The sequence below is a fragment of the Taeniopygia guttata genome, chromosome 8, assembly GCF_048771995.1.
Source record: "Taeniopygia guttata chromosome 8, bTaeGut7.mat, whole genome shotgun sequence".
Classification (NCBI taxonomy): domain Eukaryota; kingdom Metazoa; phylum Chordata; class Aves; order Passeriformes; family Estrildidae; genus Taeniopygia; species Taeniopygia guttata.
The window spans coordinates 7393949-7417677 of NC_133033.1; the positions used below are offsets into that span (position 1 = coordinate 7393949).

The 23729-nt window shown below is 41.9% G+C and overlaps 1 protein-coding gene across 2 annotated transcripts in view; it reads left to right on the forward strand.

Annotated features, from left to right (window-relative positions):
• BEND5 (BEN domain containing 5) overlaps positions 1-23729 on the forward strand; it is an 878609-nt gene that overhangs the window by 771877 nt on the left and 83003 nt on the right. For both annotated transcript variants that reach the window (XM_072932490.1, XM_030278790.4), the window contains one exon: positions 13421-13573. In XM_072932490.1, coding sequence (XP_072788591.1) covers positions 13421-13573 — 153 coding nt within the window. The remainder of the gene's footprint in view (positions 1-13420; positions 13574-23729) is intronic.

Genomic DNA, 23729 nt, shown 5'->3' on the forward strand with positions numbered 1-23729 from the left:
ATGCTCCTGGTTGTTTGAGGAGAAATCCGAGACACAGGTTCTTCATATATTGTGATGTCTGTTCTGCTGGCTACGTTAAAATCCTTTTAATCTCAGGATAAGGCTTAAATTCAGAATCAATTGCTTTAACATATTCCATTCTCTTGTATTTTTTTTTTTTACATAATGCTTTAAAGTTGAGAACTGCTAGAAAATCTGGCAGCATTTGTTGCTTAAACAATGGATTCTTGTGCAGTTTTTGAGAGTACCAGAAACTCTCCAAAGACAGAGAGACCAATGAGATGATGGGTGAACATCAGACTACATGTCCCAGCAGGAATGTCATTGGGATAGCTTCTGGTCCTGGGAGTCTAGAAACACTGTTTGCAACTTTTTTAAAATAATGAGTCAGTAATTTCCTACTGCTGGGAACAGAGTGATAGCACATTTTCCTCCCAGGTATTTAGATTTTGTGTCTGTGCCTTTTCCAAACAGTTATTACTATTCCTGAGGGTTTTTATGGGGTGTTTTTAGGGGGTTTTTTTGGAGAGTGGGTGGGGGGGAATTGGTTTTGAGTTTTTTTTTCTGGGGGGAGGAGTAGGTGGTTGGGGATTTTTTTTTTGGTTTGTGAGTGGGGATTTTACAGGTGCATTTCACTTAGTGTAAGACATGAGAAACTGTTAAAAGCATTTAAAATCAGACCCTACAAAGGGCTGGTTGGATCTGTGGTTAACCCTTGTTTTAAAGAACTTGAGGTTAGCATTTTGCCTTTGTGTTCTTTTAACACTGCGGATCAGTTCTATGTTAGCAAAAGCCAGAGAGGAGAAGTCCAGCCCAGAATTGAACGAGCTGCTACTGCACCTTTGCATGGACTAGGATGGCATTATCTGAGCACGTTGCTTGCACTTGTCTTTGTTTCATAGACTCCTTGCTTAAAATTAGTAATTATTTTCCTGGCCAGGAAGTAAGCAAGAAAAAGAAAAGAAAAAAAACATTAAAGTAAGGTAATTGGTAGCAAGCTTTACGGGTAATCACAGTATTTGTGTCCACTTTGATATTTTACAATGGCTTTAATGCCATGCAATTATGGACTTGTTTTAAGTCTTCTCATTTTCTCTTCCAAGTAGACCACCTCACATTTTAAACATCTGCAGTTAGCTCTGGCAATGAGACCAGGGCTATTGTAGCACTGCAATCTCTAAAATTGCAGCGATTTTTGGTTGGATAGTGATCCACTGTACATCAGGAAATGTAGGTGTTGCCCTCAGGGAGCTGTATATGGCATAATTTCCTCCTTGGGAACAGGACACAATGGGTTCACAGCTTCTCCTGGTCTCAGCTGTTGAGCAAATCTGTGTCAGGCCTAGTAGCCAGTGCTCTTTTCCCCTTGATCAGCTGGGCTTTGGTCTTTGCTGAGTTGAACATTGTTCACTAAATGAATAGCTCTAAAAATGCAAAGTTCACCTGTTATCTGTCCATTTAGGAAAATTGAGAGTTTTTAATCTTTTGTACTCTGCATTCAAGAGATGAGAGAGAGAAAAAAACCCAGCTAAATGTCTCCATTTAAATGTAAATTTTGACTTTTCAAGTCTGACAAAATAGGGTGTTTGTTTTTATAAACAATATATATATATATATATAAATAAAAGCCATGGAACTGAGAGAACAAAACCCCGCTGTTGATATTTTCCCACATAGTAATCTTTGCTCTCATCATGCTGCATACTTTTTTTTTGGTTGTTTCTCTTTGCTTTAAAACTAATTTTGCTGTGAGAACAAGAACAGAAGATCATTAGGAGGAAATACTCTGGCACTGGCTTGTGCAGAAAAAACATGCCATCTGCCTAATGTGCTTCATCTTGTGTCAGTCTAAGATGTGTTGTTTGGGTTTAACATGCCAGTCACTAGCCTAGAAAGAGAGCAGGCAGCAGTTCTGCCACATATGCCAGCCAGGGCTCCAAATCCTTCCTGCTTTTCAGGGATATGGGGATATATCCCTATGATATAGGCCACAAAAATTTGGACAGAAGATGCATCACCTACCATGTCCTCACATGAGAGTCCAAGGGGTATTTGTGCAAGGTGCAGAAGTAGTTTGAGTTGTATTTTTCAGCCTTCATCACATCACAGTCTAAAAGGCAAAAGCAAAGACCCAACATCAAAGTGGGGTTTTTGGGGGTCTGGCTGGTGCAGCTTAAGTGGCCAAGTTCAGGTATAGGATAGGAACACCTTCTTTAACAGGTGACAACAGCCTTTTCTGATAGATGGATGGTGCATGTCTCAGCTGGGTGAATGTAGCTGGTTGTATTTTGTTACACAGTGTGTAATAAAGACTTTAGCTTATTTTTTTATTAAGAAAAGACATTGGCAGACAGCTTTAAATGTCTGCCTAAGGACAAAATGAACTGAGTTTTGTAGATAGATGTTTTTTTCTCCTTAATAAATAAATAAATGGAAAGATTTTTATGTTGATAATAAAAATAACTAATGCAGAGCTTCTTCCACTAGTGCCTGGAGACATGGACAGATGTGGGATTTTGAAGGGATAAAGAATTGAAATCTGTTGGCAGGTAGTTGCTATAAAAATGCCTATCCTTCCTGCTTCTTATTACAGACCAATATTCAGCAAATGAAGAGTCTCTGAGAAAGTTAATGATGACAGGATCAGGTTCCAACCATCAGAGATAGCAGCAACCTCCTTCCTTCAGAGAAATCCAAAGTTAAAGTACAGCTCTGGACTTTCTGCGACTCACAGTGTGGTGTGTGGGAGTGTGGAGGGGAGGAAACTGTCAGGGAAACTATGGAAAAGCACAGCAAGTTCACCAAAAGTTTGCTTTGCCCATGAGTTGTCTGCCAAAGTTTTGTGTGAGACTTTGCTGCTTGGAGTTGGTTTCTGCCTTGCTATGTGGTCTGTGGTTGGAATAAGAGAGCAAACCTTGTTTCCTCACTTTCCTTTGAGAATCCTCTTGATTCTCTTCTCCAGTCCACTTCAGAGGGAGTGAGTGGCTCTGTGGGGCTTATCTGCCTGGGAGGGTTAAATCACAATATTGTTCACAATGCTCAACCTGAAAACCATCAGTGACCATGCAACATCTAAGAGAGCAAGGATTAAATGTTGGTCTGATTTATTTACAGTTCAGAGCAAATTGCTTTGTTGTCCATTACAGACAGCTGTAATAGATACAGAGGAGAAGGATGAAAACAAGTTCAAAATATTTGTACTTAAAGATGCATTTTTACACATAGACATCCTTATAAAGGTGAATATATGCACATATGGAGGAAAAAGCATGCAGAAACTGCCTAAATCTCTAAGTCAACCATTGATCATGAGGGTCAGCTGCTACTGTCTAAGGTGGGAAATATTCTGAGTCCTACCATACCTTTGTTAGGTATGCCCTGGTGGGTGGTCTTGAGATTGTCACTTATTTTCTACAGCACTGCGCTGAATCTTGAGTCCCCTGATCTTCTGCAAGAACTGAATATTCTTTCTGTTTGAAATACTAAAAAATAGTAGTCCCCAGGATGTGCTTTTAGGGGAAACATTTTCTTTGAGATGTTGTGACTCTACTTACAGGCACAGTTAGCTGTCCTGCTGTTTGGTCTGACAGGAGGAGCACAAGGTGACATTATTGCCTGCAGTAATACCACAGAACCACAGAATGTTTTGGGTTGAAAGGAACCTTAAAAATCACCTTGTTCCTGTACCCTGCCATGGGCAGGGACACCTTCCACTGGACCAGATTGCTCAGGGCCCCATCCAGCCTGGCCTTGGACACTCCCAGGGATGGAGCATCACCAGCATCTCTGGGAAACTTGTGCCAGGGCCTCACCACCCTGACAGTAAAGAATTTTTTCCTAGTATTTAATCAAAACCTGCCCTCTAAGTCTGAGCCATTCTCCCTTGTCATTGCACTACACATCCTTGTCAAAAGTCCCTCTCCAGCTTTCTTGTCACCCTAAGGAGGTACTGAAAGGTTCTATAAGTCCTCCCTGGAGGCTTTCCTTCTCCAGGCTGAGCAATCCCAGCTCTCTCAGTCTGGCTTCACAGGAGAGGTACTCCATCCTTCTGAGCATCTTCGTGGTCTCCCCTGGATTTACTCCTGCAGTTCTGGGTCATTTTCATCTTGGGGGCCCCAGAACTGTACAGAGCACTCCAGGTGAGGTCTCAAGAGCAGGGTACAGGGAAATAATCACCTCCCTTGCCTGCTGACCACACTGCTTTTGGTGCAGCCCAGGACACCTTCTGGCCAAGTAGGAGTAGGGGAATTTTGGAGAAAAAAGTTTCATATACAACTAATGCTGATAAAATGCCCAGGAAAAGGCATGATATGTTGTGCTTTCAGTTGTAATGGCAGACCCTTCCAAAATGTGCATTACATTTTAGCTTTTATAGCACTGTGCAGACCATAAATACTGCTAGATGTAAAGCTTAGAGAAAACATCCCACAGTTTGGTACACAATGTTATGCTGAGCTGTCTTTGACTAGGACAAAGCCAAGAAAACCTGTTCTTCCCATTGTGGATGAATCATGGGTCAGCAAGACAGCACCAGGGTGAATTCTGTTTGGTATTTGCATGCCATCCCTCCCCTCAGCATTTATGTCTGCTGCACAGTCCCTAATCTCTTTTGGTGTCGTTGTGTTCCTGTTTATCAGCTTTCACTTTTATCTCTTCCTCGATGTGCTTGCTGCTCACCCTGAGCTCAAGGAAGGAAAAAAGAAAGGCTCAACCTGCAAGGGAACGGAGCAAAACTAATGACCATGGACAGCTCCTGCCTGTGGCCAGGCTGTGCTGGGAGGGTGAACAGAAAGAGTTGGTTTGGCTTTCAGCTGTCAGTGCCCTGGAAAAGCGTGTGCACAATGTCCATCCACAGCCTTCCTGTCTTCTCAAGAAAGCAGAGGCCCACCTAACCTCTGAATGACTCAGGTGGTGTTCTCCCACCTGACTGAGCAGGTTTGCAGTTTCCATCCACTTATGGTTTTTGGCTTCTTACTCCACACTGATCTCTGTAAAATAAAAGCTACCCTTACAGGTCCTCTAAAAAGTCCAAATAATCTGGTTTTCTGGATAGATGGGAAAATTTGGGGACCTCTTTAAAATATTTTACATCTGTAAAATGGAACTTTACCTTTGATGTCCAGCTTATAGTTCTCATTGTTTTAGGGTTTGTTGAGCTGAAAGCTTTATATAGATCAGCATCTAGCTTAGAGTAATTTGTCTAATCTTATTTTAGATATTTAGCTTAAACTGTAGAAATACACATATTTTTCACCACCAATCAACACTACCTTTTCAAGAACTACAGAAGTCTCATTCTGTAGTATAAATTAAGGAGCAATTGGAAAATAAGAACAGTGATGCTGCATCACACCCAGGGTCTATTTGGCTCAGAATCTTATTGCAGATGCTAAGGGATAGACTAAGAAGAGAGCAAGGCTTCTGATAATGTGTAATTTGGGATTTAATGTTCAAGGAGTTGTATTCACTGCTTGGAGTGTAGTAACATAATTTTTCTCTGAATTTATCTAATTTATCTTTCTGTTCACCTGTGTTTTGGCCAAAATCTGGTGGCAGTGAGTGCTTCAGAATAAGCTAATTTAAAAAAACACTTCATTTTGTTTGCCTTTGGTCTTCTGCCTGATGACTTTATATTCTGCCAGCTGCTACTTATTTAGTAAGAGATAGTGAACAGTGATATATATTATTTGAGAGACTAGAGAAACTGGTAGTTAAAGAGTTTGATTTGCCTACACACAATTTGTCCAACTGCAAGAGTTCGTAGGAAATTAGGGGACAGGGAGCCATAACTCCTAGCCATTGTTTTTAGTCTACCACTCTTTGCCTTTGTAATTAGAGGAGAAGCAGGCAATGTCTTTGGGCCTTATTTATGTACTTGTAAAGTCTGTGCTCCTCGGTTCAAGGGTTCTGCAGAGGTATAATTAAAAGTTAGTGGTAAAACACAAAGCTATTAATACTGCTATGAAGTGAATAGTTGAACAGGAATTCTTGACCTTAATATAGTTGCAGGCATATAAGCAGCAATTAATGATGCCTGAAGATATTAAAGGACTTGTGTATTGTCACACAGTAAGCAAGTGGCTGTCTAAGGAACAGCACAAGGCATGCTAAAACCTTCAATACAGCCGCTGGGAGCATTTCAGCTGAGAGAACCTTCACAACCAGACCAGAGCTAAATTTAATTATCCAGTGAAAACATGGTCATTTAGGTATTTCTGTTTCATAACCTAATTTTCTTGCTTTAATTATAAGAGAATAAGTAACAGTTCCTGCCTCAGCTTCTCTCTGCCTTTCCTTCACTCTCTTTCCCTCTTGATTTCTTTCTTTTATTCTTTCTTTTATTCTCTTTTATAGTAGGATTTCTTCCCTCTTCTAAAAAGCCCTTGATTCTTTTGCCACTTGTCTTTTCTGAAGAGCCCTCTTTCTGTAGAGCCAATGCTGTTCAGCAGCAGTGGAGTGAGCAAGGGAGGATTTCTAAAGCTTGTTCTGTGGGTCATCTGCTGGTGACACACAAGTGGGCAGAGATGGGCAGAGCCCAGTAAAACCAGCAAAGCTTGGGATGAGGTAACGCCCCAAGACCCTGTTCAGTCCCACTGCAGTTTTTTCTAATAATTCAGGCAAGGAAAAGATATCAGAAATTGTGAAGGTCAAAAAAAACGGTGCTGAGTGTATGTGCACGTTTGCTTCACATGAGGGACAGAGGGAGGAGACAGAACAAGGACTGTCCTTCTTCAGACTCACACTTCTAGTTCTGGCTTGAGGTCAGACCCTAAATCCATAAGAGTATATTTTCTGGTCATAATCATTTAGAGTAAAAATTATACAAGAATTGTTCATGCAGCTGAGCCAAAAGTCTTGCCTAAACTTGATCTGGGTCTTAACATTGTCTCTTTGGGAAATATGCATTTGGACAGAAGTGGCTTCTTGATAGAGCCTTTCACCTCCAGGTCACCCTTTCAAATCCAATTCAGGCCTGTCATGACCAAATGTTGCTGCCATCTGACAGCTCTTGTGTGTCCTGTGTGAATTGCTGGCTTCAGTCCAGGGGCTGGTGAACAGGTGCCTGGATGCAAAACCTGCCAGAGCTGACATTAACTGGACGTCTCTGCAGAGGGGTCACACGAAGCGGCCCGGCAGATGAATTAACACTTCACTTGCGTGCACTGTGGTGCTTTATATCTTCAAAGTGCTTTCCAAACGTCAGCTAATCCTCAGGAGGTGTTGTTATCTGCCCTGGCAGGTGGGAGAAGCGAGCAGATAACAAGCCAGGATCAGAATATGCATGTTGCTGACTTCCCGCTCTGAGGCCAGGACTCTGAGTTTAGCTCCTTTTTGGGCGACTGATGGGCACACCAGAGTAGGGTCCAAGTTCCTGTTCTGTGGGAAAAAGCATCCCTTACTTTTTAAGGCAGGCAGGAAAGCAGTACTGCTGGGCTTCCATCCTTTTGCTGACCCACAGACAGAGGTCTCTTCTCCATCCACTCTGAGGCTCTAGGGAGTCATGCCAGGTTACTCCTACTATCAAGAGGTATCATTATTTATCATTATTTGCCATGAAACAGAGTTGGTAAATAGTTACTTTTGAATAGCAATTGGGTTGGAGTGGTTCATTCTGAGAGACAACAGCTCTTGGAATATCATTGAAATGTTCTGAAAAAAAATGCTTGAAGTGTTATGTAGAGTTGCTGGAAGGTCAACATCAGTGTTGGCAAGGGACACTTGAAAGACATTGTCAGACTGTAAAGGTGTCTACAGAAAAAGCAAAAATGTCTTTTGTGCTTCATATCAGTGAGAACAAGAGTGGTTCTGAACTGGCATGTTCCTTTCTCTGGAAGAAAGATGAGGAAACCTTTTTCTGCTTAAGGTTTTTAAAAATAGTAACTCCCTTTCCTACTATTAATTTCTTGTGTAAATAAATGCTTTGTTGCCATGGTGTTTACAGAGGTGAATGAGCAGGTGGTCTGTGAGACGATGAATGGAAGGAGAAAGATGTTGTCCCTATGGTTACAAAAGGGGAGTGGAATAAATCTGAAATAGTGCCTCTAACAAAGTGTGGTTTGCATTGTCTAAAAAAACTGAGGATGGTTCTGTAGGACTAACTTGTCAAAGGTTATATAAAGGATAGTAGAGGAAAATGTGGAAGAATTTAATGCTTTTTTAGGGTGGCAGGGGAAATATGGGGAGAAGGTAGAGCTAAGAAGAGTAATTTGGTTAAAATTCATCTTACCAGGCATTCAAATGCAGGCATTTCAAGCTTGAAAAATGTGTGTACCATATCCAGACAGTTTGAATCCCACCTCATGTTCCCTTGGAAAGCCAGAAGAGACAAGTGTCACACATCTCCAAAGAGCAATTCAAAGCACCAGGCACAATTCAATCATGCTGAAAGGGGAAGGAGTGGTTTTTTGTAGCTGAATGTGGACTGCTGCCATGTGATACTGAATACTCAGTTTTCCTTCATTTTCCTTAGGAGAACTTTGTGCTCCTGTGTTTTCTGGTGTCACCACTGCAAGTGTTGCCAAAATAACTAATCCTGAGGTAGCAATGTGTTGATGTCAAAAGGGATGTCTTAGAAACACATGCAAAATTTTCTTTTGAGAGATTATTTGAGGAATTTTTCTTCAGAGAGATACCTGAGGAAGCATCAAAGGAGACATTCTTCTGGGAATTTCTGAATGTCTTCTGAATGAAAAGGGGCAAACTCCATCTGCTGAGCCAGCTGTTGAATGTCCGTTTACTCCAAGCAGTGGTTTAGCAGCAAGAGCACAAACTCTGCCTGGAGGCTGTTCCCTTCCTTGCAACAAATGACAGCCCATGGTTTAGTAGCTTGTGTAAAACATTGCAAGGAGTTTACCCCATCCCCTATATGAAATATTGGAGTGGAGAAGGCTTTTGGATGCCTCTCTCTAAACCAATTGCTATGCCCAAGAATTAATAAAATCCATATTGAAGTGACAGCTGGTGGACAGAGCTGGCTTCTTCCTGCATCACTTGTCTCTCTAGTGGCTCATGTTCTGGGCTCAATACACATTTATCCTTTTATTACAGCATTTACTGACTTCTATTTATTTATTTATTAAACCTCTGTTTTCTTAAGAGTCATAATTGCACTGTTCAGAGTCTAAGTGTGGTCACATCAGCACTAGCTATTAACATAGTTCTTTCCTATCACTCTTTAATTACTGACCTTCCAAAAGGCATTCAGTGAAGGAAATAAAAGTGCAGGCAAGTGGGAATACATTTTTTCAAAACTTTCTGTGCCATCATGAACTAACTTCTGTAATACTTTAACTATTTCCTCTCTTGACAATGCGAGTTCTTTTTCCTAATTCATTATTTCTTTCATTTTCACCACCCCCTAATTTATATGTATGAATTTTATATGTATATATATCCATTTCTCAAGCTGACAAAAACTTCAGACTGACTCAGTAGGAAAATGCATGTCACAACAATAGGGATTCAAATGAACTTTAGAGCAGAAATTCATTTGCTTGTTTATTTATGCTAGGTTTATATGGTAAGTGGCAAGAAGAGATAAAAACCATTCTATTCAAGGGAGAGAATCTTTTCTTTCCAAAGAAGTGGGGTTCAATCATTGTCTGTGTCAGTCTAGCAAGTGATTTCTGTTTTGAGACTCAGAGAAAAGAAAGACCAAGTCTGCCTTTGTTTTCTGGAGCTCTGTAACCTGGGTCATCCAGGTAATTACAGCTTTACTTAAGAAACAGTGTGAGAGAGGAAAACTCTGCCACTGCTTGTAAGCACAAAGAAAAGACACTTGAGAGAATTAAATTGCATGATGACTTTTATAAGGCATCTGAATAATTTTGCATTCTACCGCTAAAGCAGAAAATGGTGAGCTTAATATCGAATTGTAGGATGCAACTGGTAAGTCTCTCAGAAGGCAGCTGTGGCATCCAGAGCCATTGGAGTCTAGTTATTAATTATTTTCTGCATAAAAGCTATAGAAAATGTGACTATGAGACTTTGAACCACTTCTAAATTTATTCCCTCTCTCACTTGCAGGTTCTGCAGCAAGAGAAGCCCTGGTGGGGATGGGTTGTGGTGTGTAGGTACTGGCAGATACCCCTGGGGCATGACAGCAGATAGCAGTGGGTTAAGTGTGTTTGCATGTGCTCATGTAAATGCAAACATATGTTTATTTACTTAATTCTCCCACTAAAGTTCTCCTATCTCCAAGAGCAACAATTTCAGGAGGTCACCTCTCTGCTGACTTTGCTGAAATTGCCATCAGTAGGTGACATAATATATTTCATAAAATGTTAATTCTGTGATCCGACCTGAATTGCTGGAGATTAGTTAATTATGTCAAAACCTTCCAGAATACTTCAACTGAAATATAAAACTTTATTCCCCTCCTTCAATTTGTTGTGTAGCAGTGGGGGAAGCAGTTCCTACATGTAAAGCACCTATGAATCTGAAGAGGAAGCAGAAATACCATTATTGTTTGGGAGCATAGCATAATTCTTGTGAAGCTTGAGTGCCAGCAAATTCTCTGCTGCTTGGTCTACCACTCAAGGCACGTGGTGGCAAACTTTTAATGTCCCAGTGACTGAGCTGTAATTGTCCATTTTAAGGCCACAATAACTTTGTGCCTGGGAATAAGAGGACTTTTTCCATTAGGAACTCATGTGTTATATCAACAATGCACTGAATTATTTTGTTCTGTAATGGATAATGCTGAACATGTTTCCCTTTGATAAAGTAATGAATGTGAGGAGGAGAAATGTGAAACACTGAAATGCTTTTCTGCTCACACACAGCAGTGTCTGGAAGTGGTACATCTAACTAGCAATTACTCTAGCAATGTTTAAAAACATGCTGAATAGGATGGACAGTTGCAAGTTTGGACTAAATTTAGTGCACAGGAATGTGTGAAATAGAGATTTTTATGCATTAATTTGGAGGCTAAGGAACAAAGACCAGAAAAAAACCCCAGATGAATAGTCATTGTGGGCTAACTTAAGAAATTATGTTTTAAGTATCTTGAAATGGATGACTTGAAAAATGTTTTTTAACACTTGTTTGGGTGATGAGCTACCTGTTTAATGCAACAGCTTCCAAATAAGGGATCTGGAAGCTTAATCTTTAGGTGAAGGGGACATCTGTGAAGGACACTGTTCCCTCACAAATAACCATTGCTACCAGATTATTTGAAAATAGTTTTAGTGAACAAGAAAAGATCTTCAAGGGAATTTCAGCACACCAGGAGACTTTCTAATATTCTCTGTGACACTTCTACCAACAATTTTTTTGAGTGAATGTCCTAGGAGAGTTTAGAAAATACTCCAGTGACACTGTGTTAGACTGGATAAATTGATAATTGAATACTAAGCTGAGGCTCAGGTCACTCATGTTCTGCAGGTGAATTTCTTGCTGGATAGCCTGTGGAAAATTATCTTAGTAATCTGTGCCTCTGCATCTGTTTGTGGCCACTTTCTTTTGGAAATACTTGAAAACCATGAATGAATAAGTACACCATGACATACCACAAATCCTGCAGGTTACACCAGCCATTTTATTTGTCTTAAGTCACAAATTATTCTAGTCCATTGTTATATATCTCACCGTGCTTCTCGATTATTTTATGTTAGTAACTATGTTCCTGTAAAGAATTCTGTCTGGTTGTTCTAAAATAAGTATGACTTAGGTCACTGACTTCTGTGTGAAGGACATTCATGCTTTACAAATACCCAGTTTAACTAGATTATCTGCTCACTTCATCAAATCACTGTTTTGAGACTCTACAACATGTTCTGTTTTATGGTGATATGCCAGTGTGCATCTGATCTCATCAAATTCTGTTTGTGATGGGGAAATTATCTCATGAAAATAGTATTACTTAATCTTGGTTTTTAATTTCTGTATGCTTGGAGAGGAAGAAAATCCTGTGTGGTGTTTCAGCCTGTCAACGCTAATCTTTCTCCTCAGTGCTGTATCTCCAAATAGCAGATGTGTGCTTTATTGCAGGGCTGGTCCTCTCTAGCACAGCAGAATGTTTTGGCAGGAGCAAACAATTCATTGTATTAGAGTCAAACACAATCAAATGTTCCCTTTCCTATGAAGCATGGTCAGATATTGATATTGCATTAGCTAACATTTTAACATAGCAGAGGCTTAATAAGATACATTATTACTCTCTCTAGGCTGTTTAATTAAAGTGAGCAGTCGCTGTGTATTGTACACTGGTTTTCTGCCAGGGGAAAGTAAATCTCTATTATATTAGTGTCACATACCAAATGATGTTCTCCCCCCATCAGAGGCTCTAGAAGAGCTGAGGCTGCTGTCACATGAACTGCACGACCCAGCCTGCCTTCCTGTCACTCTGCTCTGTCCCATAGCTCGGCGTTCCCCAGCAGCCCAGCAAGCTGTGTGTGCAGGAGAGGCCTGGGGCTGCAGAGCTGCCTGCACTGCTTCACTACAGGGAGAAGCACCACGAGCATCGTGCTGCCAACAGAGCTCTTCTCCAGCCCTCTCCTGAGGCAGGGACACCTGAGCTCTGGGCACCAGCACAGCCCCAATGGCCCCGTGCTGGCCAGGGGACAGGGATGGGCTTGTCACGTCATTTGTTCAGGGCCAGAAGTTGTAAGAGTTTGGGGAAACTGGGTAATTCAGTGGCATCTGCTCTGGTATCACTCTTTAGTGCTGGACAGTGCTGCTGATGGCACTGTGTGTAGGGATCCAGGTGAACATTCCCTCTTTCCCACTGATGCCCTGGGAAGGGTATGGGCAGAGCAGGAATTTCTGTGCTAGGAGGTCCTGCTGTCTTCTTTTAAATCAAGAGTTGGTGCAGAATCCCTTAGGGAGCTACAAGAAGAGAGGTATTCCAGGCACTCGCTTTGGAGAGTTGTTCTGTTGAGTTACTGCTAGAAAGGGGAAGAAGACAAAGTATTTGCAGTATTTCTCCTTATACACGGAAATAAACTCCACAGGAAATACTGGAGTCTTTTTTACACAATTTTGAGCCTGTTTCACCTGGCAGAAGGGAACATCTGCATAATTCAGTGCAGAACTGTGCCGAGATGGCAAAGCTATACCCAAATAATCATGCTCTAGAACTGGAAGGTGTGTATTTTTATCACTGGCAGTAAGCCCTGTATCACAGTGAAGGATGGTTTGGCTCTATTTTGCACAGTGTCCTGTGCAAAATGTTCCAATATTCTCAATAAAAGGTAAAGAAATGTCTGTCATGGTCCTTTGTTCTATTTCACATGCCCCCACAGAGAGGCAGGAATGGTTGTATGCATCACAGTGAGATCTTCAGCGTGGCTCCCTGATGCTGGCACCATGGATGGGTTCAAGAATGGCAGGACTGGATTTATGGGAGGCTTCACCTGCATAACTCAGTTATGATTTATCTCGTGCTGAATGTTTTGTTGTTGTTGTTTTCTCTCAACAGAAGATTAACCTGGAGTTCTATATTGACATCCATGCCCACTCCACCATGATGAATGGCTTCATGTATGGGAACATCTTTGAAGATGAGGAAAGATTTCAGCGACAGGCTGTTTTTCCCAAGCTACTCTGTCAGAATGCTGAAGACTTCTCTTATGTAAGTCCGTTTTTCTTAATTATTTTTTCCTAGTTTTTCTCTTTTTTTTTCTTTATGAGAAATCTCTGGCTTTATTTGATTGAGTGAATTTTATTTTAGTATGAATGAAAACCTACTTAAAATTTTTGTCATTAGCTACCATCTTCCCTCTTATCCTTGCCTTATCCAGCAGTGGTAAGCTGTGATCTTATATATGTCATCAGACACATGAAAAAAAGCAGGTTTTTCATCTTCTGTTTAATAACCTTTGGTTCTGAATTACTGGCACATCCTATTTTTCTCAGATCTTTTGATCAACTGGATCAACTTTATTGTTCCAATAAAGTTGAACAATATTATATTAATTTGTCAAAGATTTTACTTGTATATTCTAAATAATAATATGCTAACAAATAGAAGTAAAATTAATAAGTTTGAAAGAAAAGATGATAACATCTGTTGAAAGTTGTGGCAAAGGGAATGTATAATTTTGAAATTCTTTGATATTACCATAGAAAACTGTTCTGCGAGAGGATTTTCAATTGTCCAATACTTAAAGCTTGGAGAGTGGGAAAGGGGAAGTTGGGTTCAAGGAACAGCTTGCTCTTACCCAAGGAGACCTCAGTGATTGAGTTTCTGGTCTGCACCTGGTTGTTTCTATAACACATTAAGGGTAAGGGGCATTCACAGATAATAGCAATGAAAACCTGCAATTGACAGGAGTTTAGAGATTCTGTGCTCAAGTGCGGGATTTCTCTCTGCTGCTGCGGGAGATTAAGTGTTCCTCTTAGCACAAGCCTTGGTTGACAATGGGAAAATCTTTGAGAAAATGACTTAGGAAATAGAAGACAATAACTAAATAAGCAGCACAGTCTCCCTTTTGACTCTTGAGCAGAGTTCTACCTAGGTGCTGCTGGCACTGGGTACATTCAACTTCCCCCTGACATCCCACTGGTCTCTTGAGGCTGGAAGCTTTTCCCCTGCCATCCATCCAGGCCATTCTTCCCAGGGCAGCTGAGCAGACAGAAGTGTTGGAAAAAGGGACAGCCACAAAGCGTCTGACATGTGTGAAATGACGACACGTTCCCAAGTAGGAAGGTCTGTTTTCTTGTTTCCAGCCTCCAGACATGTGGGTTATGTGACTCGTTGGAAATATCAGGTGAAGAGAGGAAGGGAATCCAAAATAGGGAGGGGGGGGGGAGGGAATGTGCTGAGGACTTAAAATAGTGTATGTAAATATGCCCTGCTGCTTGCTCAAAGGGAAGGGGGGAAGTGCATCGTTAACATTACCAGGCTGGTGTTTGAAAGTGTGGGAATGGACCACTGTTGTTACTAATGAATTTTCCAAAGCTTCAGGAGGTCTCATTTACATTGTATGCTGCTGTGGCCATTTGTTGGGATTATAATACTTCAGCAGCAGCACTTCAAGTGAAAACTGGCGGCTGCATGAAGTGTTGTCCATAATTGACTAGCTCCATGTCTTCACACAGCACAGAGACAATGTTCCATTATGTTATCCATTGACAGTATCATTGAAAAGATTACTCTCCTTAAAGCATCTGTCAACCTTGATTGATTTACAAGGGACAAAGCGCTGAAAAGGTTTGAAGTGCGGGTACAATTTTTGCCACCGTTTAGCATACATAATGGTTCTCCTTTGATGTCAAAAGCTCATCTTCTATTAATAATGCAGAGGGCTTTTGAATGCAGGCTACTTGTATGGAGTTCCACACTAATAACCTACTTGCTGTGAAATGGGATTCACTTTGGAGAAGCAGTCATTTGGGTTTTACATGTTCGGAATGAATCCCAACTCAAAGGGATTTCTTTCAGTGCTCTGCATGATTGCAGCTGAGCCCGGCACGGGTTAGGGAAGGCAGGCAAATCCTCCTCTGCTCCTCCAGCCAAGAATCTGGCAGGAATCACGCAGCCAGATGCAAAGGGGCATGAACAACAAGCCTGAGATGATGCGATCAAATGCCTTGTGCCATTTCGTCTGGCAACCTTCTATTAATATACTTTAGAGTGAATTTCATGCTTGGGCTGCTTTCTTCACCTGTCATTTCCAATAGGGCTTTTTATTGAAATGACAGTATCCAAGGGAGATTGGTGATTAGAGTAGGGGATGGTTAGGGGATTTGTACCCACATGCCTGTTACAGGACCAAAGGAGAGTCACCCAGTGTCTCTGTGCCCTGTCTGTTGGGCAAAACTCGTGACCCCACAGCTCTCTGGAAGGCTGACTGGGTTCAGAGGCATAAGTGTGAAATGGACCAGAAATTCCTCATTTGTACCTGACTTCAGAAAGCACAGGCCCGACTTTGGTTTAGCTGTCAGCATGTGAAAAGGAAAGTGAAAGAAGGGCTAGGATGTTTTGCTACCAGATAAATACATGAGACATTCTTTGGCAGCTGCCTGGGTGAAAGGGACAAAATGTGTAAGGAAAACATTTTATATTTTCTATGCTTAAAAATGATATTTTTAAACACTGGGGAGTAAATGTGATCCATATGAAAGCTCTAACAGTGAAAGCTGACATACTCTTTTGAAAGGCTGACTTACTGCATTTTAGGAGCAGCTGTTGACACCATGTCTGAGTGCATTACACATCAGCCATGGCTTAGAATAGTTGCAGTTTTTGTAGGGATGTTCTTCATTTGACCTTTCTTGTTTGGGAGAGTGGATTAGTCATAAGGACCAGACACAAGCTTTTGAGCATTTCAAGAACCTGCTAGTCTTAGAGGTGGCTAATTTTGACCTTTGTGACAGTATGAGGGGAGACCATCTGTTCTCTCTGGTTCATTTAAAAGAAACAACTGCAGCCATTCTTGGGTGGCTTTATCACTTTGCAAAGATTGCTTTTCTTTTCAGTTAAAGACCAGCCAGAGGTACTTGGCCAGATCCAGTCAGTTTGGCTTTTTTTTTTTTTTCCTTTAGACTGTGAACTGGTGGCACTTGGGATACCTTTGAGTTCTCATTCAATTTTCTTGTATTCAGCCTCTCAGCAGAGAACCTTCCTTAGAAACGCTGTTTGACTTTTGTGTGCCAGGGTTAGCCAAAGACCCTGATAAATACTTGGGGTCCCATTATGCTGGGTAACTGCTGAGGAGCTCCACAACCCTAAAAGCTTCCAATCATGCTGAGAAAGAGATAACAAGTGGGTGAGAAATTATTTGCTTGGAGAAATTTGAGAATAAAACTTGGATGTCCCAAGTGCCAGTCTTGTTTCTTTGTCAGCAGTTCCCTGTCTTATGTCATGCTCACACTCAAGAGTGAAGTCTAGACAGCAACTCAACCAGTTTCCTTTAGGGAAGCATGTTGTTGACTCCAATGCCATAACACTGTGACCTAAAACATATTTTAGGGACTATCATTGTGTCCCTATATATATACATATATATATATATATATATATATATATATATATATATATATATGAGAAGAGGCAGATATGGAATGATTTGTACTGGTACTTTTCGTGGTGGTGTTTTGTTCAGTTGTCTGTTTTTAGTTTGGATATCAAACACAGAGCAACGAAGAAAAACATTTTAATCTCTTTATATCTTCTGCTGCCTTTCTTTGATCCACAAACTCTAGGTCTGCTGTTCTCATTCTCACAGCATCCCCCCATCCAAGCTTTCCTAGGGAAGATGTGTTTGTTCCAGCAAACCTCTTCCATTCTACCTTTGGCAGCCTCTCTGGACTGGTATGATTTACCCTGGCTAGATACCTGCCTCTGAAGGCAGTGGTGGTGCAAGTGCTTGAGGCAGTAATATGAACACTGAATGATCAAATCCCTCTAATCTGTTCTGAAATAACAAAAAACCCAGCTTGTATATGGCTGGACAAGGAAGGGGAAGCAGTAGAAAAGTTGCCTGGAATTTATCCTGAAGTAAAATCCATACTCACTTGCATCACCACTTCCTAAGTGCCTCCATACTGCTTTGGTAAAAAAGACTCTTCTCCCAGAAAGGAAAAGCTGCCTGTGTTCCGGTAGGTTTTGTTAACATCATGCAAGCTTAACATATCTACTCAGAAATCTCTTAAAACCTGAGCACAACAAATGATCCTCCCTCCTTTTTTGTAGCCTTGTACCAAGGTATATCCAGGAAGACAAATGTAACTATTATATGCTTTAGCACCCCTCTGGGATGCGTTTTTGCTTGCTGCTTCTTGGATGTGTTGCTCCATAAATTCATTTATTTATTTATTAATTTATTCTGGAGGCTGGGTGAACCAAGACAGGAAATGTGTTTCTGGTGGCGCAGGGAACAGACTGTAAAGTCTGTCCTTCTCTTGTCTTTGGTCTCCCAAGGACTCTGCCTTCTGGAGACTCTCAGTGAAATGAAACTGTTCCATTATGTTGTGCTGCACCAGTTCACCCCTCCTTGTATACAGAGGATTGAATTTGTATTGAAAAGAAAAGGAGAGGGGGGAAGTGTTGGAAGAAATGGATTTTCTTTCAGTACCTTCTTGCCTTGTTGTTTGTGCAGATAGGAGTCGACAGCTCCTTCTCCATCCCCACACAGGTAGAAATTTAGAATGTACAGAAGAAACAAGTTTTTACAGCAATTTTATGGTTTATTTTCAAAGAGCAACATTACTCTTACCTAATGCCAACCCTCTGGGAGCAGGTGACAGCCTCCCAGAGCAGCAGCAATGAAAGGAGCTGCTGTAGGTTCTCCTGCAAGCTGCCTCTCATGCAGAGCACCACGAATTCCCTCAGATGGGACAAACTGTGCTGGGAAGGAAGGACAGGAAGGTAGTTAAGAACTGGACACATGTCCCCCTGGCAGGATATCTTTTTTGGGTATTACCTTTCTAACCACATGATATTTTAATGTATGTAGAATACACCTCTGGCTCAGAGAACTGTCCTGGAGCAGTAAGAGAGCCAAGAGGGAGTGTGAGCACTGAATTGCTCTGGGAGCAGCTTCCTGTCCCACATTAGAAAGGTTGTGATCCCCTGATTTAGGCCTGCAAGTGAGGAGAACTCTTTGCCACAGAGAAAACCATTTTTTCCGCAAACTATTCAAAGCAACTGGGTGCATGATGGCTGTATTTTCCTTTTTGCTTCTCATTGTCCTAGTTTTCTGTCATTTGTATAAATGATTATGAAAGCACTCCCAGGAGACCACGCTCGTGCTCATAAAAGTATTGTAAAGAGAAACATTGCAGGCTATTGCTAGAGGCTATTTTATTGTATATTTTGAGGAAATGTCTAGTTTTCTACTGACAAATGGAGAAAGTGAGAACTCCAGAGACCCGAGTTATTTTCTAAACAGTGTGGTTATTCTGTAAAGCTTAGACTAAAAAATGCCACCATTGGCATCTTTGAGGGAGGAGGTTCTCTGAGAAGCAGAGGCTGCTGCTAGTAAAAAAAAAAAACAGGGGGAGAAAGCAGGCCTTTCCTTCATTATTAACCTGACACATTTTCAGATCCCCTATTTGTGTGCACCACTGGCCACAGCTTAAAAAGGAAGAGAAAGGCTCTTAAAAGGGAGAGGAGTTCCAGCCTAACTCTGGTTAATGGGTGACAGGATAATGTTTGAGTAGGTGACCTTGTCACTTGTGCTTAAGGGAACTTGTGGTGATGGGGAGATGCAGACTCACTAAAGGAGGAGCTGAGAGGACCTGAGGATGGATGTTTTGGGTGCTGTTTAAGGAGCTGTCTCTCGGGAGAGCTGCTGGTTTGATTTGGATTCCAGTCGTGTTAGCTGCTGTGCTAAAGCCAGCAATCTCAATAAACAGCTTCAGAGCTGTAGCACCAGGGGAGGTGGGAGCTGGGAATACAACCAGCTATGGTGCACGTGGGGAAGGGTTCTGGGGAATGGGAAATGCAGGCCAAATCCCTGCACTGGTGCTGGTTCAAGGTGCAGAGACCTCCATCAGTCCTGGAGCTGTACAGCAGAGCACAGATATTAATGAGCAGTGAAAAGTGCAGCTATTGCACTTCTTGCAGGTGAACAGCTGAAACCCTGAAGCGTGAAAACCAGTTACTTGTCTAGCTGCAGCATTTATTTAAAAAAAAAAAAAAAAAAGAAAAAAAAAAAGAAGAACTAATTTGGTACTTTTGGTCTTTAGGCATAAAGTGAGAGCTTATAAAGCTCCCTCCTTCCAACCTCTCTCCTAATGACCATGCAAATATGTGTTTTTATCAGGAAACTTAAGCAGGCATGACTGAAGGACAACACTTGGAGGGGGTGTTCCTTGGAGCTGGTGTTCCTTCACTGCACTTTAGAGGGATAATGAAGTCCCCCAGGGAGCAGGTGTGTGTGTGGTGACAATGTACCTTTAAACTGTTATTTCTCTGAGGGGAATTGCACTTTAAAGCTTGAGAATGTGGTGCTAGGCAGGTTGTGTTCATGGTACTCCTACAACAGTGATGCTACCTCTAAGGAAGGGTGATTGCTTTCCACTGAGCAGGAGGAAGAAGGCAAAAAGAAACAGGGAGAAGAATGAGTAAAAATCTTTTAGGACTTGAGGTTGTTTGGTCGTCAAGTTTCAGTTTTAGGTATTCTTACATTCTTGGTGCAGGTCAAACTGTTCCAGGTCTCCTCTGCCTGCCTTTCCTCAGATTTCTGCGAATTGGACTCTAGATCAGAGAATATACCCCAGCTAAACCCAAACTTGTCTGCCCACCTCAGTGTTTCCTACCAGGTGCAGAAGTTATGAAAATGCTCACAGGAACTGCAGAGCTTCTTGTGAGAGTGAGTGAGCCCTATTCACAGGAATATCAGTCCAGCCTGTTCCTAAGAGACCTGGAAAAGCTTCAAACAATGGAATTCCTCTTTGAAATTATCCTGAACTTTTCTAAACCTCCTCTTCCCAGATTTCAGAAGTCACAATTGATTTTGAGATGAAATAAGTTTTCTTCCTGTGCATCAGAAACACAGCTAAGCTGCAAGGTGAGATGAATTGTGGAGTAATTTTGAGCTCTATTCCCATTCCATCACACCTCTGCTCCCAGAATCCTTCCTATTTGGCTGCTCCCTCCTTCAGATCAGCTGTCTGCTTTGGGGATTGATGCTGACTGTAGCCTGTTAAATAAATTGGAAGAAGCCTGCCTGGTAGCAGCCTCCCAAATGCCATGATTTCCAAGTCTCCAGACCCAGCTGGCAGGGACCTGATGATAATCGATCACAAAAAACACCAAAACAAATACCAAAAAAAAACCCAAACTACACCAACACATCTATTTTCCAGTCTATTATAGAGTTAAGAGAGTTAAGTTGGCTTTTCAAGCGAGAAGTTTGCTCAGTGCTTCCAGAGAAGTAAGGAGGTTAATTTTTGCTTGTAAGACAGTTTGGCAGGGTCAAAGCAGTGACAGGTGGACAGATCATGGCAGGAATCAGCTCTATCTGTGGCAAAGATTCCAAAGCCAGTGCATTTCTGTGCCCTTTCTCAAACTTTTGCAGACTTCAATAAAGCATTCTAGAAAATGAGAGTGAGTGAGTTATAGCTGATACTGTAAAACTGCTCTCTGAGATGGATTTGACACTGCCTGGGCTCCAGTCCATCTCCCAATGGCACGTCTATTCTTCCTTGATGACAAGTGTGCCATTCCATTTTTTCTAGAGCACTAACTTTTTTATTACCACTTTTTTTTTTTTTTTTTTTTTTTGCCACACCAGGGCACTGAGTTGAGGGCTCATAGAGGTCAGACCTGCTTTGGGAAACAAACCTTTCTCTTCATTTATAAGAGCAGCATCAGCAGACAGCCCTGGTGATGCTGTAGATGGGTCCTGGTTCCACTTAGCCATTGCTGGTGTTGATCACTGAAGAACATGAAACAACTTGTATGCATAATCCCAGTTTACCCCAGTAGGTCAAGTGTTTATTTCTTAACTGTAGAATGAGCAAAATGTGGGCAGTTTTACTGGGTTTGGAGTGGGGCTTTTAGGAGTAGTTAGGCTCAGTTGTGAAACACAGCGATGGAAATGGCATAGGCTGACCCAGCATATTTTTAATTGTATGTTGCAATATAAAACCATTTTCTAATTATGAATCCTCTTAGTGGTTTTTTTCTCTGCTTTTCTTCAGGAAAGATTCCTAACATAATTTTATGATTTTTGAGCATGCAGTTGTACATGCTACATCCATTTGTACAACATTTACTGGACCTACATTGTCTATACATATATCAGAAACTTTAGGGAAAATTCCTTTATTCTGAGTTTCATGCAGATACTTTGTGAGGAGAAGTGATCATCTGGGAATCATTCACATGCACACTAGAGCTCAGATTTTTGAAGATATATGCAGTTTGCTACTTCCTTCAACAGGCACATCAATAATCAGTTGTGTTGCAGATGTGAACAGCTGGTTAAAAATCTCTCTCTTGAATTTTGGGAACCTCCCTGGACCTTGCTATGCCAGAATTTCATCTTCTGCATTCTGTCAAAGCCTGTGACCAGATTCCTGCCTGGTTGGCATTTTTCTGAATGTTTTGTGCTTTTTTTTTCTTTTCTTGCTGGTTTGGGGAAGCATCTTAGGATTGGTCAGAAATGATGTGCAGTCCGTACCCTGGATCCCATGTTAGAAGCCTGGCAAGGTCTGACTTACACTGAGGTCATACCTTGCTCCTTTCTTCTTAATGTGTCAAGCAATTTCAGAAGATGACAAAGATTCATTCCCCAAAAAGTTCTGGATGAGAAGGTCCCTTTGTCCCGCCATCAGTGATAGGTAGAATGAAGCTCCCATCCATCACTGGCTGGACACAGGCTACTTGACATTTCATCCCATTTTGTTATCCCTTCCACTCAAGAGTGGATCCAGTTTTACTGGCATTTGCCTCCAATTTCTCCTTTTGCGCAACCTGAGGTGTTCAGGTGCTGTTACAAGCCAGAGGTCACACTGAGGAGGAGGCCCTGCCAGCCAATGCTCCCACCATGCAGGGCCGCTCAAAACCCAAATCCATCAGGGCTGCAAAGGCTAGATGGGCCAAATTCAATCTCAGATGTGTGAGAAATGTCCTCTTTGCCTTTTGGAGCCTCTCTTGTGACTGCCAGAGGCATGCAGAGGCAGTCAGCACCCTGCCACAGCTGTGAATGGGACTGTCCCGTGCGTTCATTCCATTCACTGTTAGTGGGAAGGGGGAGCAGTGCTGAGGAGCCAAGAGTATCCCCCAGCCCTGGGGGAGCTGCCCAGGCTGTGGGGCTCACAAACTGCCTACCAGGGGGCTGAATTCACTGAGGAGACACACTGTGGGGCACCAGCCTTACTGGACCACTGAGTGTCCTTACCAGCCAAGGGACAGGGATTCTGGCACTTTGACAGGTCTGACCAAGGGCCAAGATTCTTTTCTGCTTTGAAATCACTCCAAAAAGAATTTACAGCCTTTTTTTTTCTTTTCTTATTTCCTTCTATGCATCTTTGTCTGCTGCAATGTCTGAATAAGGTCCAGTTGGTTCAGAAATGTCTCTGTAGTGCCTGGTTGTTCACTACTATTCCCAGTAGGGAAACTGGTCACACAGTCTGACACTCAGCACAACATGGGGAGGAGAAATGAGGTCTGGTAGGAAGGCCTGGGGAAGCTCCCACTAATGCCTGATGTGTAGAGAGAGGTTCAGCACACCCTAAGGCTCCCAATGTGTTTGAAATCTGTTTTTTTCTGGCGAGTTTCTTTCCAGCAGAAAGTAAGTGAATCCTTCGTCCTTCCTTCTCTGCTCTTTTAACGCTGGATTTCTTGGCAGCTTCTAGTTCTGTGGATAGCTATTTGTTCACTGAATTTCCTCACACCAGCTGGGAAGCAAAGTCCTTCTGTGAGCTTTAATGTATCTGTGTGCTTTAATAATGCATTACTGTTGATTTTATACAAATATCACTATTTAAGAACTTCAAAGTCCTTGGTGTTCCCCCCACCCTCCAGACTGTGCTTCTCACTGCTGCTGTTGTTAAAACTCCCATGTGTTTCAGCCTTGGAGAAATAAATATTTGTTTAGCTGTTCTCCTGCTGTGCCTGCTCAGTGCATTTGTTTAATGATGACTTCAGTTTAGCTTTGCAAAGGGGTTTAGGGAAATAGATTCTCCCAGAAAAGCAAGAGCCTCATTTGCAGACAACTTTCCCTGTGTTCATGCCCTCCTCTTGCCACCCCCACCCCTTTTTCCCCAGATTAGGGTTTGATTAAAGAAATGTGCATGGGCAAAACTTCAAGATTGGCTGTGGTGAGGAGTCA